The following is a 12,626-nucleotide window of genomic DNA, read 5'->3' as shown; positions in this document are numbered from 1 at the left end:
GCATGGCAGTGTGGGGAGGTGAAGGTCCTCTGCAAGCTGTTGGTCAATAAGGTTGACGGAATCCACTAGCGCTGGAACCACAATAGTGCCCTGAGTGTAATGCACAGTCACTTTCAGTGTCATACAGGAAGATACGAAATCGCTTTTCACCTTGGAGGTAGACGGGTTCTCGGGACAGTTGCTAACCCGGTGGCCAGCTCCCCCGCAGTAGAAGCAGAGGTTTCGGCGTACCCGACGTTGACGCTCGTCCTGAGAGACTCTGGTGCCGCCCAGCTGCATAGGCTCCGGCCCCTCCTCCCGTGGTCTGCTGTGGTCCTCCCGAACCCGGGATTCATAGTGTGGGTGAGACACGCGTCGTTGTTGGTGGAGGAGGTTGTCCAGACGAATCGCCTTGGTAATATATTCAGACAGTGTGACGTCCGTGCTGTGGCAGGCCAACTCGGCCTGTAAAGCCGGCCGTAATCCCTCCCGAAATACCGCTAGCAGAGCAGGATCATTCCACCCACTTTGGGCCGCTAGGGTACGAAATTTTACAGCGTAATCAGCCGCCGGTTCGGTGCCTTGACGTAACTCCAAAAGTTGAACAGCCACGTCACGCCCCCCTGCTGGGTATTCAAATACATCACAGATTAGCCCAGAGAAGTAAGCAAAGGAGGTTTTTACCTGGGGGTCGGTGTCCCAGACGGCCGAGGCCCAGTCCAGTGCTCTCCCCGTGAGCAGAGACAGGAGGAAGGCACACTTGGTGTTGTCCTCTCGGTATGCCAGGGGTTGAAACGCGAAGAAATTCGCACATTGCCGAAGAAATCCTCAGCAGTGTTCCGCGGAGCCGCCAAATTTTGCTGGGAGCGCCATCCGGGCCGATTCGCCGTGCATCGGCGCGGTGACCGTAGCGGGGCTCGCCGATGCTTGCTGGAGCTGTTCGTGGGCGGCCTATAGCGCCTCGAGTTGCTCCTGATACGCACGAATGATGGTGCCTTGGCGGGCCACCACCGCCTGGAAACTTGCTCGCTCTGCTGGATCCAAAGACGGCGAAGTATTCTGTAACGCCTCGTCCGAGGCGGATTATGTAGGATCCATCAGCAGAGATGAAAGCAGATTAATCCGAAACGGCAGGCAGAAAACACAATCAGGAAACGAGAGCAAAAGTCCGAAAAACCAGGAAGTCAATCAGCGAGAAAATACAATACAAAATCGCAAAGCAAAGGCAGAAATCTGAAAAACAAACCAGGGTCATACACATGAAGAAAACCGTAAACAAGGCGAAAGAAAACGCTCAGTAATGTCCCGAAAACAATACTTCGCGTCCTCGTGTGGTGAACGCGCTGCTTAAATGTCCCTGAAAACCCCGGAAGTGTTTCTCAAGGGTGGAGTCAAAACTCAGGCGAGGGCTCCCTCTGGCGGGCAGGTGCCGGTGGTGACGTTACAACAGCGTTGTTGAATTTTTAATATGATGATGCCTCTTATTAAGATTTGGCTCATGCAGCTTTATGGAGAGAGGGACCACTGGAAGTTCTATACTGAGTGAGAAGTGGATCATCAATTGATTTTGGTTCCTGGTTTGGCATTTCCCAACCAACTAGTCTACTAGTCAAATAATAACACTGTAGAACGCAGTGTGTGTCTGTGTGTGCAGGAGCCCTCAGGGAGGATGCACGCCAATTTTTGTGGAGTTTTGTTTTTCTTTTCTTTTTCTTTTTTTTCTTGATTTTGAGCTCTTTTCAGCATGTACTTCTTTCACTTAATAAATCAAATCAAGTAATACAAAACACTAACCACCAGCAAAATGATGCATGTGATAATGGCAGGCATGCGGTCCAGGCAAACATGCTAGCAATGTCTTCATGTTAGCTAAGGCACACGGTGGAGACCAGGTGTATTGTATCAGAGAATCAAAAACCTCCTTCAACACTGTCAAGAAAAGCTTTATATTCTTGCACAGTGAAAGTCTCTGTGGCCGGGGCTGCACAGTGCAATGCATCTCAAGCTAATATAATCCTTTCACAAATAGGTTGTTTAATGTCCACGTCCCTGACATCTTCACAATTCTGTTGCTGCTCAAAGTGTTCGAATGCGTCAGAGCATCAACAGGCGCAGGAGAGCAAAAAAACAAAAACCCTCAAGCATATTTATTCATTTTCTACTCATCATCCACATCAGTATTATTTGTCAAGTATTAGATTGGGCACTTCAGTGTAAGCCTATTTTTTCTTTTTATGTCGAAAATCATCCTCCTTTTTGACCTTTGTCAGTGGCATCCCTATAAATGTAATTTACTAATTAAGTAATATTGCACAATCATGAGTGCTGTTGTAGTGAATATCAGCACAGCTGTGATTTTGGCTGACTAGAAAAAGCAATGTGTTTTTGCAGGACAGTCGCTAACGTCTGCGTAAAGTCACTAGATTTGTCCTTAGCGCCATTTTTCAAATAAAGTTGCTAAACTGGCTGTATTTCACCCACATTTGTTTTCATCACCCTTTTTCACATGTATTCTTTATTCAGTTTTCATTTGTATAGTACTTTTTAACAATGAACACTGTCACATTAGGGCCTTTCGCACCGCGGGAACCTTTTCATAGTACCTGAACTAATTGTGGAACGACCCACTTTTTGGCGTTTTCGCACCTCCAGAACTGGGTGCGATTTTAGTACCGACTGCCTTTTTTTTGAGAACCAAATTAGCTCCTACTCCGGAGCAGGGTCTAACCAGCACAACTGGTACTATCCGTGATGTAAGTAGACGTTGATTGGCCAAACACGTACAAAAACGCCCTCGCCCGCCATGATTTAAAACACGTATAAACATACTGTAGTGTCAACTTATTTCACAAGTATGGAGAACAGCGATAGATGGACGCGAGACACAGCAAAAACACAGTTCCGATCACAGCGTCCTCCATCCTCCGGTTGTTTACGTTGTTCTTCTTTGTTTCCGTTGTTTAACGCCGCTCACAAATGACGTCACTGTCGACCGGCTTATGTCACTTCCTAGTGCCCACTGTGGTGCGAATGCAGCCCTTTAAACGGTACTGGGAAATAGTTCGCGCAAAATCGCCCAGAAATTTAGTTCTGGAATTAAAGCGGTGCGAAAGGCCCTATTGTACACTTTGCACTTTGTGTTAATGTTTATTTGAAGCACTGTTACATACCAGTGCACACACAGGATTAAATCTCTATGGCTTGTAACCCCAACCCCCCAAAACGCCCCACCCCCCCAAACCAGGGATGACGTCATATGTATAATGCTGTCACTCAAACTCGTGGGGCGTGATCAATTTCTAAACTATAAAAGTGAGCTGAGCTGTTTGAGCCATAATTCCTTTGATTGTTATATTTTACAGTTCTACAATAGTAGCATCCAGTTTATGAAATATTTCTTTAAACTCTGTAGACATTAGAGAAATGCTGCATGCATGAACCTGACGGAGTTTAATCAGTCTGATCGCTGTGAGCATTTCTCCTGTCCAGAGAGATCTGTATCTCCTGCAGTTTATATCTTACTGTACGTGTGTTCAGCTGCTGTGGTTCTGCTAACAGTGTGTGGAAATCTGCTTGTCATTGTCTCTGTTTTTCACTTCAAGCAGCTTCACACACCGACCAACATGCTTGTGTTCTCTCTGGCTGTGTCGGATTTCCTCGTTGGCACTTTAGTGATGCCGCCGGTGTTAATCTGGATGATCGAATCATGCTGGATTTTTGCGAGAGGTTTCTGCATCTGCTTTTTGTTGGCTACTGGTTTCCTAATGATCGTATCCATCTATAATATCGCTCTGATCGCTATGGATCGGTATTTGGCTCTCTCAAACCCTTTTCTCTACATAAACACAATCTCTAGGAGGACTATGTGCACTGTGGTTTCTTCTAACTGGTGTGTATGTCTAGTGTATAGCTCACTGATCTGTTATTTCAATGGAAACTTCACAAGTTCTGTAATGTGTCCTGGAGAGTGTTTTTACATTCTGAATGAGGTTTGGTCTGTAATTGATCTCGTATTTTCATTTATATTTCCACTCTCTGTCATAATCATATTGTATACTCGAGTTTTTGTGATTGCTAAGAAACATGCCTCTGCTATCAGAGAGCTTAATAATCACACACGGCCTAAAACGCAAAAAATCACATCATACTCGATGAAATCTGAGAGAAAAGCAGCTAAAGTCCTCGGCATTTTAGTTTCTGTGTTTCTGATGTGTTTACTTCCATATTTTATTTACAGTTTGTTAAGTGATATTATTGAACCACAGATAGAAACTATTCAGAAAGTTATGACCATGCTTACTCTTAATTCCACCATTAATCCTGTTATTTATGCTCTGTTTTACCCGTGGTTTAGGAAGTGCTTTAAATTAATTATAACTCTGCAAATATTTCAAATAGACTCTGCATTAATAAATGTTCTTTCATGAAAAGTCTTTTTTTCACTCATTTTCATGATGTTCCCAAATACTGCTATTATATTATATAATATTTCATTTGAACTTCTGTAACAAATCAACCCCCAATATAATGTATACTGTACTGTATTATATAATAGAAATGTTTGGTTTTCAATTATCTATAATACAATGGAATAAAATATAACTATTTATTATGTAGATGATGGAAATTTTATTTGCTACACAAGCTTAAAATACGAATTAAATTGTTACAAATACAGATATACATTATATGGGTAATATCAAGAATAGTACAAATTAGCATATATAAGACCAACAAAGTACATTCATTTGTACTTTTGGTGATTTTTATTTTATATTTAATGCTAAAATTGTAATGTGGACTACAATGTTATTATATTTTGTGTTTTGTTATTTAAAACTTTATTTCACTATTATTATGTAATCTCTGCTGTAGACAACTTTGAGCTAATAAAGAAGCAATAGTAAAATTATATTTATTTTGAATGTTAATGATTTTTTTTGTAAAATGAACAAAGGCAGATGAGGATGCTGAGTGAATCACTCAGTCTGTTTATCTGACATTACATACTGTACAACATACTGTAATATTCCATAATACAGTTTGCATGTTATTAAGTCTTCAAACTTTCTTATTATGAATAACATACATGTGACCTTAAAATACAATGATAACGTATAAATGGAAGGAAAAAAATAACCATTGCATCAACAACAGCGTGGCCTAATTCAAATCCAATCAATCCTATTACAGAAGAGTTAACAAGCTTCTGGATAAACTGTTGAGTTTATATATAGTTATATAGTGATCATTGGTATGGGAGAATTATTCACTAGCCAAATTATTAGAGCAACTCATGAAAAATGTCACAATCGTTTTTTTTAAACTGTATTATCTTCTTATGAAACAGCCTATTACACAAAAAAGCTGCTTATCCTAAATGCTTTCATTGCATTTCAAGCCAAAATAGGTCTTCATAAACAGTGCCAAAGAGAACCAAAGGTGAAGAAAAGCCATCAACTTCAATAGTCAAATTGTAAGACAAGTCATTGAAATCAGTGTAGAACATGTTTTTCCACCGGCAATCTGGTGTGTCCGCACCCAATTTTGCATCACTGTCTATGAGAAAAACAGAGCAAAGTTTGTGTTTCCATGCAACATGGAGAGATCTATGAAGTTATAATTTTCCCAAATCCCTTTATATTTGTAGCTATATTTTTCCCAACCCTGAGGTTGAAGAATACATTCTATATTTTTGGGGTCTGCCTTAAAGAAGAGATCTGTATCTGCAATTATGAGGTCCTGCACATGAGTTGCACATAGCAGGGTGAAGTGCACAGTGGCTCAGATAATCACTGCACAAGTTAGATTCTGTAACTTTTGTGAGTTTTGTAACGTGTCCTGGATAGTGCTTCCTCTCTGTGAGTAATCACTGGTTCATAACTGATCTTGTAGTAATGTTTATATTGCATGTTCTGTCAAAATCATATATAGTTTTGTGAGTGGTAAGAAACATACCAATCCAATTGGCTGTGTGTTTTTTTTTTTTAGTTTCTGAAGCCTGTCCTTTTTTCTTTTTTCTCTAGGATACCCAAATATCCACCGGGGCACAAAGAATAAATTACAGGGGCAATGGTTGTCTTGCATGTGCCTGGCTAGATACCAGATTTGGTGGTGAGCCTCCCTGCATCCTGGCCTAGGTGTCCTACTGCCAAAAGTTTGATATCACTCAGGTCTTTCAGAGAGGGGTTGATAGTTGTGGAAGCTTGTTGAAGCTTTTACTCCAATACGAACAGCACAATCGCTACTAAATATTCTGGTGTGCACTATGTACAAGGCACAATGTCAAAAGCCTTCACCAGAATGTCATCAGTGTGTCTGCATTCGCTGTCTGAACATACAACTGAACATCTGGTGAAACCACCAGCAAAACGATGCAAGTAGAAACCAGATTCATTTCCAAACACTGATGAAGCTTGACTTCAACACTATTGTTCTTGGTTCATGGTTATCTGACAGCAGGTCTACATGTTTAAAAAGAGAGAGACCCTGTTTGCTTTCTTTGCTTTTTATTCTGCTTATCAGTCATCACTGGGTGTAGACATTTATGATTAACAGGTTGTTAATTGATTCTTAATTTCTTATAGATGAAGTCTTCAGTATTGGCACAAAAACACATTTGAATATTTACAAATTCAGGTCAAACCAACTATTTACTTAATGCTGAGACAACAAGGTAGTGATAGTGAACATTCAGGTAATAGACACAAAGGAAACAGTTACGGATGGAATAACTCACTTTTATTACTTAAGAACAAAGAAGTGTGTGGGTGGGACAATCAGTGGTGATCAGATCTAGAGAAACACAAGACCAAATATAACCAACAACTACCACACACTCCACTAACCACTTAGACAGGAGGGACACAAGCCTTACAACAAACACCATGTGGAAGCCCAACCAAGGAAAGACCAGCTCAACAAATCATAGTCCAAGAGATCAAAGCCATGCAAAGCACAACCTACAAGGTCAGAGTCCACAGGGACAAGATACCTTCTTCAACAATGCCCTGTGGCAGTGGGCACCCTATGGTGAAGCTCAACCAAAAGCTTTTAGCACTGCTTGACTCTATAGTGTACAATTAGAGAAGAGAAATTATTTATAATCACACTATCCGGTGTCACCCAGAAGAGGATGGGTTCCCTTTTGAATCTGGTTCCTCTCAAGGTTTCTTCCTCTCTTCACGTTCACCTCAGGCTTGCTCTTTAGGGATACATTTTATTTATATTTTATAAATTTCAATTTTTGTGATAGTGTCCATTATTAAAAGCACTATATAAATAAAATTTAACTGAACTGAAACAAATTAATAGAACAGGGGGTGGACGGATATCAGGGAATGTAATGACATCACTCTAACGCGACAACCCTGTGGCCACGGAGTAGCTCAGTGAGACTTCTCATTTAACAATTAGCATAAACAATACTTCTAAAAGTGCAAGATATTTACATTTGCAAGGAAGTATATAACCAAACATTGACTGAGAAAGAGACGAAATCTAAATTAACTTGCCTGATGCCCAAAACAATGAAAACTATGGAATCACTATCCAACACTGAGACACCAGCGCTGCTTACTAGCAGTCCCACACCAGATTCATCAGCCGGGACAAAGACCCCGGCTGACAAACTAAGCCAACCTCCAGCTGCTAAAAAGAAACAGATGTCCAGGAACTACTGCGATCCCTGCATCTCAAAGAAACTGAAACTCGATACTGGACCTTCAATCTAGATTTATGCAAGATAATCTCATATTCAAAAGCATACAAGAAATCAACTATGAAGACCCAGAGAAGCTATTCAAAAACATCAGTGAAAAATTAATTTAACATTCCAGAGGAGACACTGCAGGACATTGCTTTCGCCAGGGTACATCGCATCGGCAAAAAGAAAACTTTATGCAAACACTCTTCGGTCCAACAATGTGCCCACTCGACCTTGCCTGATAGTAGCAAAATTTAAACTAAACTAAAGCAAACTCGTGTAAAACAAAAATCAAACAAAGATTCAAAATTCAAAAAGGGTTTGATAAAGAAAGTAAAGCTACAAGAAAGAAACTCAGACATCAAACCAAAAACACATACAACCACAAAACAACAGCACTACAATCAGAGAAATTTAAGATTACATTAATGAAAAATTGTTCTGGGAGAAATGGAACAATCTAAACACAAAACAAACCTAGGGCACATCCATAAAAGACCACATTCACATGAAATGTAGACCAGACTACTCGTAATACTCCAATCCATAAAAAATTATGTGTAATGAAGTGGAATAACAGGGGGGAAAAGCAACTGAATTAGCTAATTAGAATCTGCGGGACAAGTGCACTTGCTCAGTACTTCCATTCTATGAAAAAGGGGTACCCACCTCTGAATGCAAGAAAGCAAACCTTTTGTCACCAACCTGTCATGCAAGAAACATCTCATGATGGCATTGGACCCACTTCATTGTTCTGGTTGCCAGCCATGAGATGAACTGTTCTACCAGTACCAGATAAAGTATTCCTTTGGCGTTCCTTTCCTCTGCCAGCATCCACCACCAAGTCCTTGAGTGGTTACGTGAAAAGATAAACAGGCAGCCAACCTGCATGAGGGTCAGGGACCAGAAGCACTATCAATGTTCTTCTGGAGTCTGGCCTACCTGTTACAGTAACTCACTTTTAATGCTATGGTAATTCAGCTATACACATAGTGGCAGCTGCTGGGTGGCAAGCTGGGCCTACCTTAACCACGTAGTGAGCTGCATCCCTATGCAGCTGCCATGTGCTCGAAGAGCTCCATGAAAGCCACCAGATCAGTGTTATGACCGGCCCAACCGGAGCAGCCATAGATGGAGGGGCTACAGATGGAGAAGTCGTGGGTCGCAGCAGCATTTGGGCCACCAACGTGAAAAGATAAACAGGCAGCCAACCTCCATGAGGGTCAGGGACCAGAAGCACTATCAATGTTCTTCTGGAGTCTGGCCTACCTGTTACAGTAACTCACTTTTAATGCTATGGTAATTCAGCTATACACATAGTGGCAGCTGCTGGGTGGCAAGCTGGGCCTACCTTAACCACGTAGTGAGCTGCATCCCTATGCAGCTGCCATGTGCTCGAAGAGCTCCATGAAAGCCACCAGATCAGTGTTATGACCCGCCCAACCGGAGCAGCCATAGATGGAGGGGCTACAGATGGAGAAGGCGTGGGTCGCAGCAGCATTTGGGCCACCAACGTGAAAAGATAAACAGGCAGCCAACCTCCATGAGGGTCAGGGACCAGAAGCACTATCAATGTTCTTCTGGAGTCTGGCCTACCTGTTACAGTAACTCACTTTTAATGCTATGGTAATTCAGCTATACGCATAGTGGCAGCTGCTGGGTGGCAAGCTGGGCCTACCTTAACCACGTAGTGAGCTGCATCCCTATGCAGCTGCCATGTGCTCGAAGAGCTCCATGAAAGCCACCACATCAGTGTTATGACCGGCCCAACTGGAGCAGCCATAGATGGAGGGGCTACAGATGTAGAAGCCATGGGTTGCAGCAGCATTTGGGCCACCCATCAGTTCTCAGCCTGCTCCTGAGCAATGGCTTCAAATCGCTGCTGTTGTTTGCAGTGCAAGTTAAGGAGGGTTTAATGTTGTGTCTGATGGAGGCTGGCAAGGGATGTAATGAGTTGGCAAAGAGGAGCAGTTTCCATGGCAGTGTCTGGTACCTCCTCCTGGGTTTCAGCACTACTGTAGAACCCATTGTGTGTAGGTGTGCAGGAAGAGACAGATGAATTTCTTTGGAGCTTGATTTTTCTTTTCTTTTTATTTTTCTTTATTTCCACTCTGTGTTTTCAGCATGCACACTTTCCACTTAATAAATCAAATTACCTGAGACCAAAACATTAAGCCAATCATGGTTCATTACGTTCAAGTTCCAGTTCAATTTGAATTTAATCATGCTCTGAAGGGGTGCGTGGGTTCTCAACAAGCTCTGCTGTCTCTCTGTCTCTCTCTCTGGGCTGCAGCATTACTGAAAGAACAAACAAAGAACACATAAGTAAACTGCCTTTAATCACACACAAGTGAGAAATAATCATGCATTATCTGCATGGACTCAGGAATCCAGTCTGCCATCAGACTCACAACCAAAGCCCAGTCCACTTCAGCACCATGGCAGAAGTGACTGCCTTGCATCCATGCTGGTAGGGGAGCCAGATGTACATGTAACTCACAATTTATAATTTCTGTATAATTACAGATGGTCTCTGATGCTGAAATCGCTATGCTACTGTACTAAATAGAGATTATATCCTGTCAACAGTTCCTGTCTGATAATGATAATGAGTCATATAGCATGTTAAAATATCACCACACTTTACCATAATATGTGGTGTACTTTTTGATACAATTTCATATGGTAGCATGGTAGTTTAGGACAAAACCATGAAGACACATGGACACACTCACAATACCATCATGATTTATTCGGAATATTTTTTTCATCATCCTTTTTCACACTTACTCTTTATCCAAAGCATAAGCACTTTGTGTTGATGTTTAGTTGAGGCAGTGTTACAGACAAATCTTTACAGAGAATTAATTCTCTGACCAGAACAACCAGGCTTTTTTTCCAACAAAGCATGGCATCATATGTATAATGCTGTCACTCAAACTTTGGGGGCGTGATCAATTTCTAAACTATAAAAGGGCCGGAGCTGTATGAGCCACGTTTTAAAACTCTGTAGACATTAGTGAAACGCTGTATTCATGAACCTGGCAGAGTTTAACCAATCTGATCGCTGTGTGCATTTCTCCTGTCCAGAGAGATCTGCATCTCCTGCAGTTTATTTCTTACTGTACATCTGTGCAGCTGCTCTGGTTCTGCTAACAGTGTGTGGAAATCTGCTTGTCATTGTCTCTGTTTTTCACTTCAAGCAACTTCACACACCAACAAACACACTCGTGCTCTCTCTGGCTTTGTCGGATTTTCTAGTTGGCGCTTTACTGATGCCGTCAATGTTAAGCTGGATGATCGAATCATGCTGGATTTTTGGGAGAGGTTTCTGCATCTGTTTTTTGTTGATTGGTAGTTTCCTCACAATCTTGTCCATCTATAATATTGCTCTGATCGCTGTGGATCGGTATTTGGCTCTCTCAAACCCTTTTCTCTACATAAACACAATCTCTAGGAGGACTATGTGCATTGTGGTTTATTCTAACTGGTGTGTATGTCTAGTGTATAATGCAACACTCTGCTATTTCAATGGAAGCTTCATGAATTTTGTAATGTGTCCTGGAGAGTGTTTTCTCTTTCTGAATCAGGTTTGGATTATAATTGATCTTGTAGTGTCGTTTATATTTCCACTTTCTGTCATAATCATATTTTATACTCTGGTTTTTGTGATTGCTAAGAAACATGCCACTGCTATCAGAGAGCTTAATAATCACACTCGGACTAAAACACAAAAAATCACGTCAGTCTCTATGAAATCTGAGACAAAAGCAGCTAAAATTCTCGGAATTTTAGTATCTGTGTTTCTGATGTGTTTACTTCCGTATTTTATTTGCAGTTTATTGGGCAATGCTTTTGAAATGCAGGCAGACACAGTTAAGAAAGTTTTGCTCATACTTTGTCTTAATTCCACCATTAATCCAGTTATTTATGCTCTGTGTTACGCATGGTTTAGGAGGAGCATTAAATTAATTATAACTCTGCAAATATTCCAAACAGACTCTGCATTAATAAATGTTCTTTCATGAAAAGTCTTTTTTTTCCACTCCTTCATTCACTCCCTTGATGATGTGCCCAAATACTGCTATTGTATTATATATCACTTCAACTCCTATAACAAATCAACCGCAATATAATATATACTGTAATGTATTATATAATAGAAATATTTGGTTTTCAATTAATTATAATACAATGCTATAAGATATAACTAATTGTTGTATAGATGCTGAAATTATATTTGCTACAGAAGCTTATAAAAAGAATTAAATAATTAGAAATACAGATAGATATCATAAGGGGAATGTCAGGAATACTACAGACTAGCATATATAAATCCAACAGACATATGACAGATATTGCACTTTATTTAAAATTGTAATGTGGACTTCTATATTGATATTATATTTCTGTTTTGTTATTTAAAACTTTATTTCGCTGTTAATATGTAATCTCTGCTGTAGACACCTTTATGAGCTAATAAAAGAAGCAATTGTAAAATTATATTTATTTTGCAATGTTAATGATTTTTTTTTGTAAAATGAACAAAGGCAGATGAGGATGCTGAGTGAATCATTCAGTCTGTTTATCTGACATTGCATTCATAAGACATACTGTAATATTGCATAATACAATTTGCATGTTATTGAGTCTTCAGACTTTCTTATTATGAATAACATGCATGTGACCTTAAAATACAATGATAAAGTATGTGTCACAATGACCAAGGGTGAGATGGATTCAAACACAGTAGACTGTATATTTACTGAAACAGGTAAGCAGACAAATCCAAATCGAGAGGCAATATCAATGTCACTTAACAGGAGTGGGTCAGGCGAGGCATTATATCAGCATAAACAGAGCGAAGACAAAACTCGAAGAACCAAGAAAGGCAAAGTCAAAACGGCGATAACAAACACAGGAAAATAAGGCTTAGTAAATG

At 40.5% G+C, this 12,626-nt stretch overlaps 2 protein-coding genes across 2 annotated transcripts; both read left to right on the top strand.

The window, feature by feature from the left end:
- Positions 1 to 3,413: 3,413 nt before the first annotated feature.
- LOC113535171 (trace amine-associated receptor 13c-like) lies at positions 3,414 to 4,406 on the top strand. The gene has a single exon (XM_026928372.2). It carries the CDS (start codon positions 3,414 to 3,416, stop codon positions 4,404 to 4,406), a length of 993 nt encoding a protein of 330 aa, XP_026784173.1.
- A 6,276-nt stretch (positions 4,407 to 10,682) lies between these two features.
- LOC117596637 (trace amine-associated receptor 13c-like) lies at positions 10,683 to 11,712 on the top strand. The gene has a single exon (XM_034302191.2). It carries the CDS (start codon positions 10,720 to 10,722, stop codon positions 11,710 to 11,712), a length of 993 nt encoding a protein of 330 aa, XP_034158082.2. The 5' UTR covers positions 10,683 to 10,719.
- Positions 11,713 to 12,626: the final 914 nt, after the last annotated feature.

The sequence above is a fragment of the Pangasianodon hypophthalmus genome, chromosome 30, assembly GCF_027358585.1.
Source record: "Pangasianodon hypophthalmus isolate fPanHyp1 chromosome 30, fPanHyp1.pri, whole genome shotgun sequence".
Taxonomy (NCBI): domain Eukaryota; kingdom Metazoa; phylum Chordata; class Actinopteri; order Siluriformes; family Pangasiidae; genus Pangasianodon; species Pangasianodon hypophthalmus.
Note: the sequence above shows the minus strand (reverse complement) of the source record. Positions and strands in the feature narration are given on the sequence as shown.

Bases quoted from the DNA above. Each gene is read 5' to 3' on its own strand.
- LOC113535171 (XM_026928372.2), top strand. From the start codon at position 3,414: ATGAACCTGACGGAGTTTAATCAGTCTGATCGCTGTGAGCATTTCTCC.
- LOC117596637 (XM_034302191.2), top strand. From the start codon at position 10,720: ATGAACCTGGCAGAGTTTAACCAATCTGATCGCTGTGTGCATTTCTCC.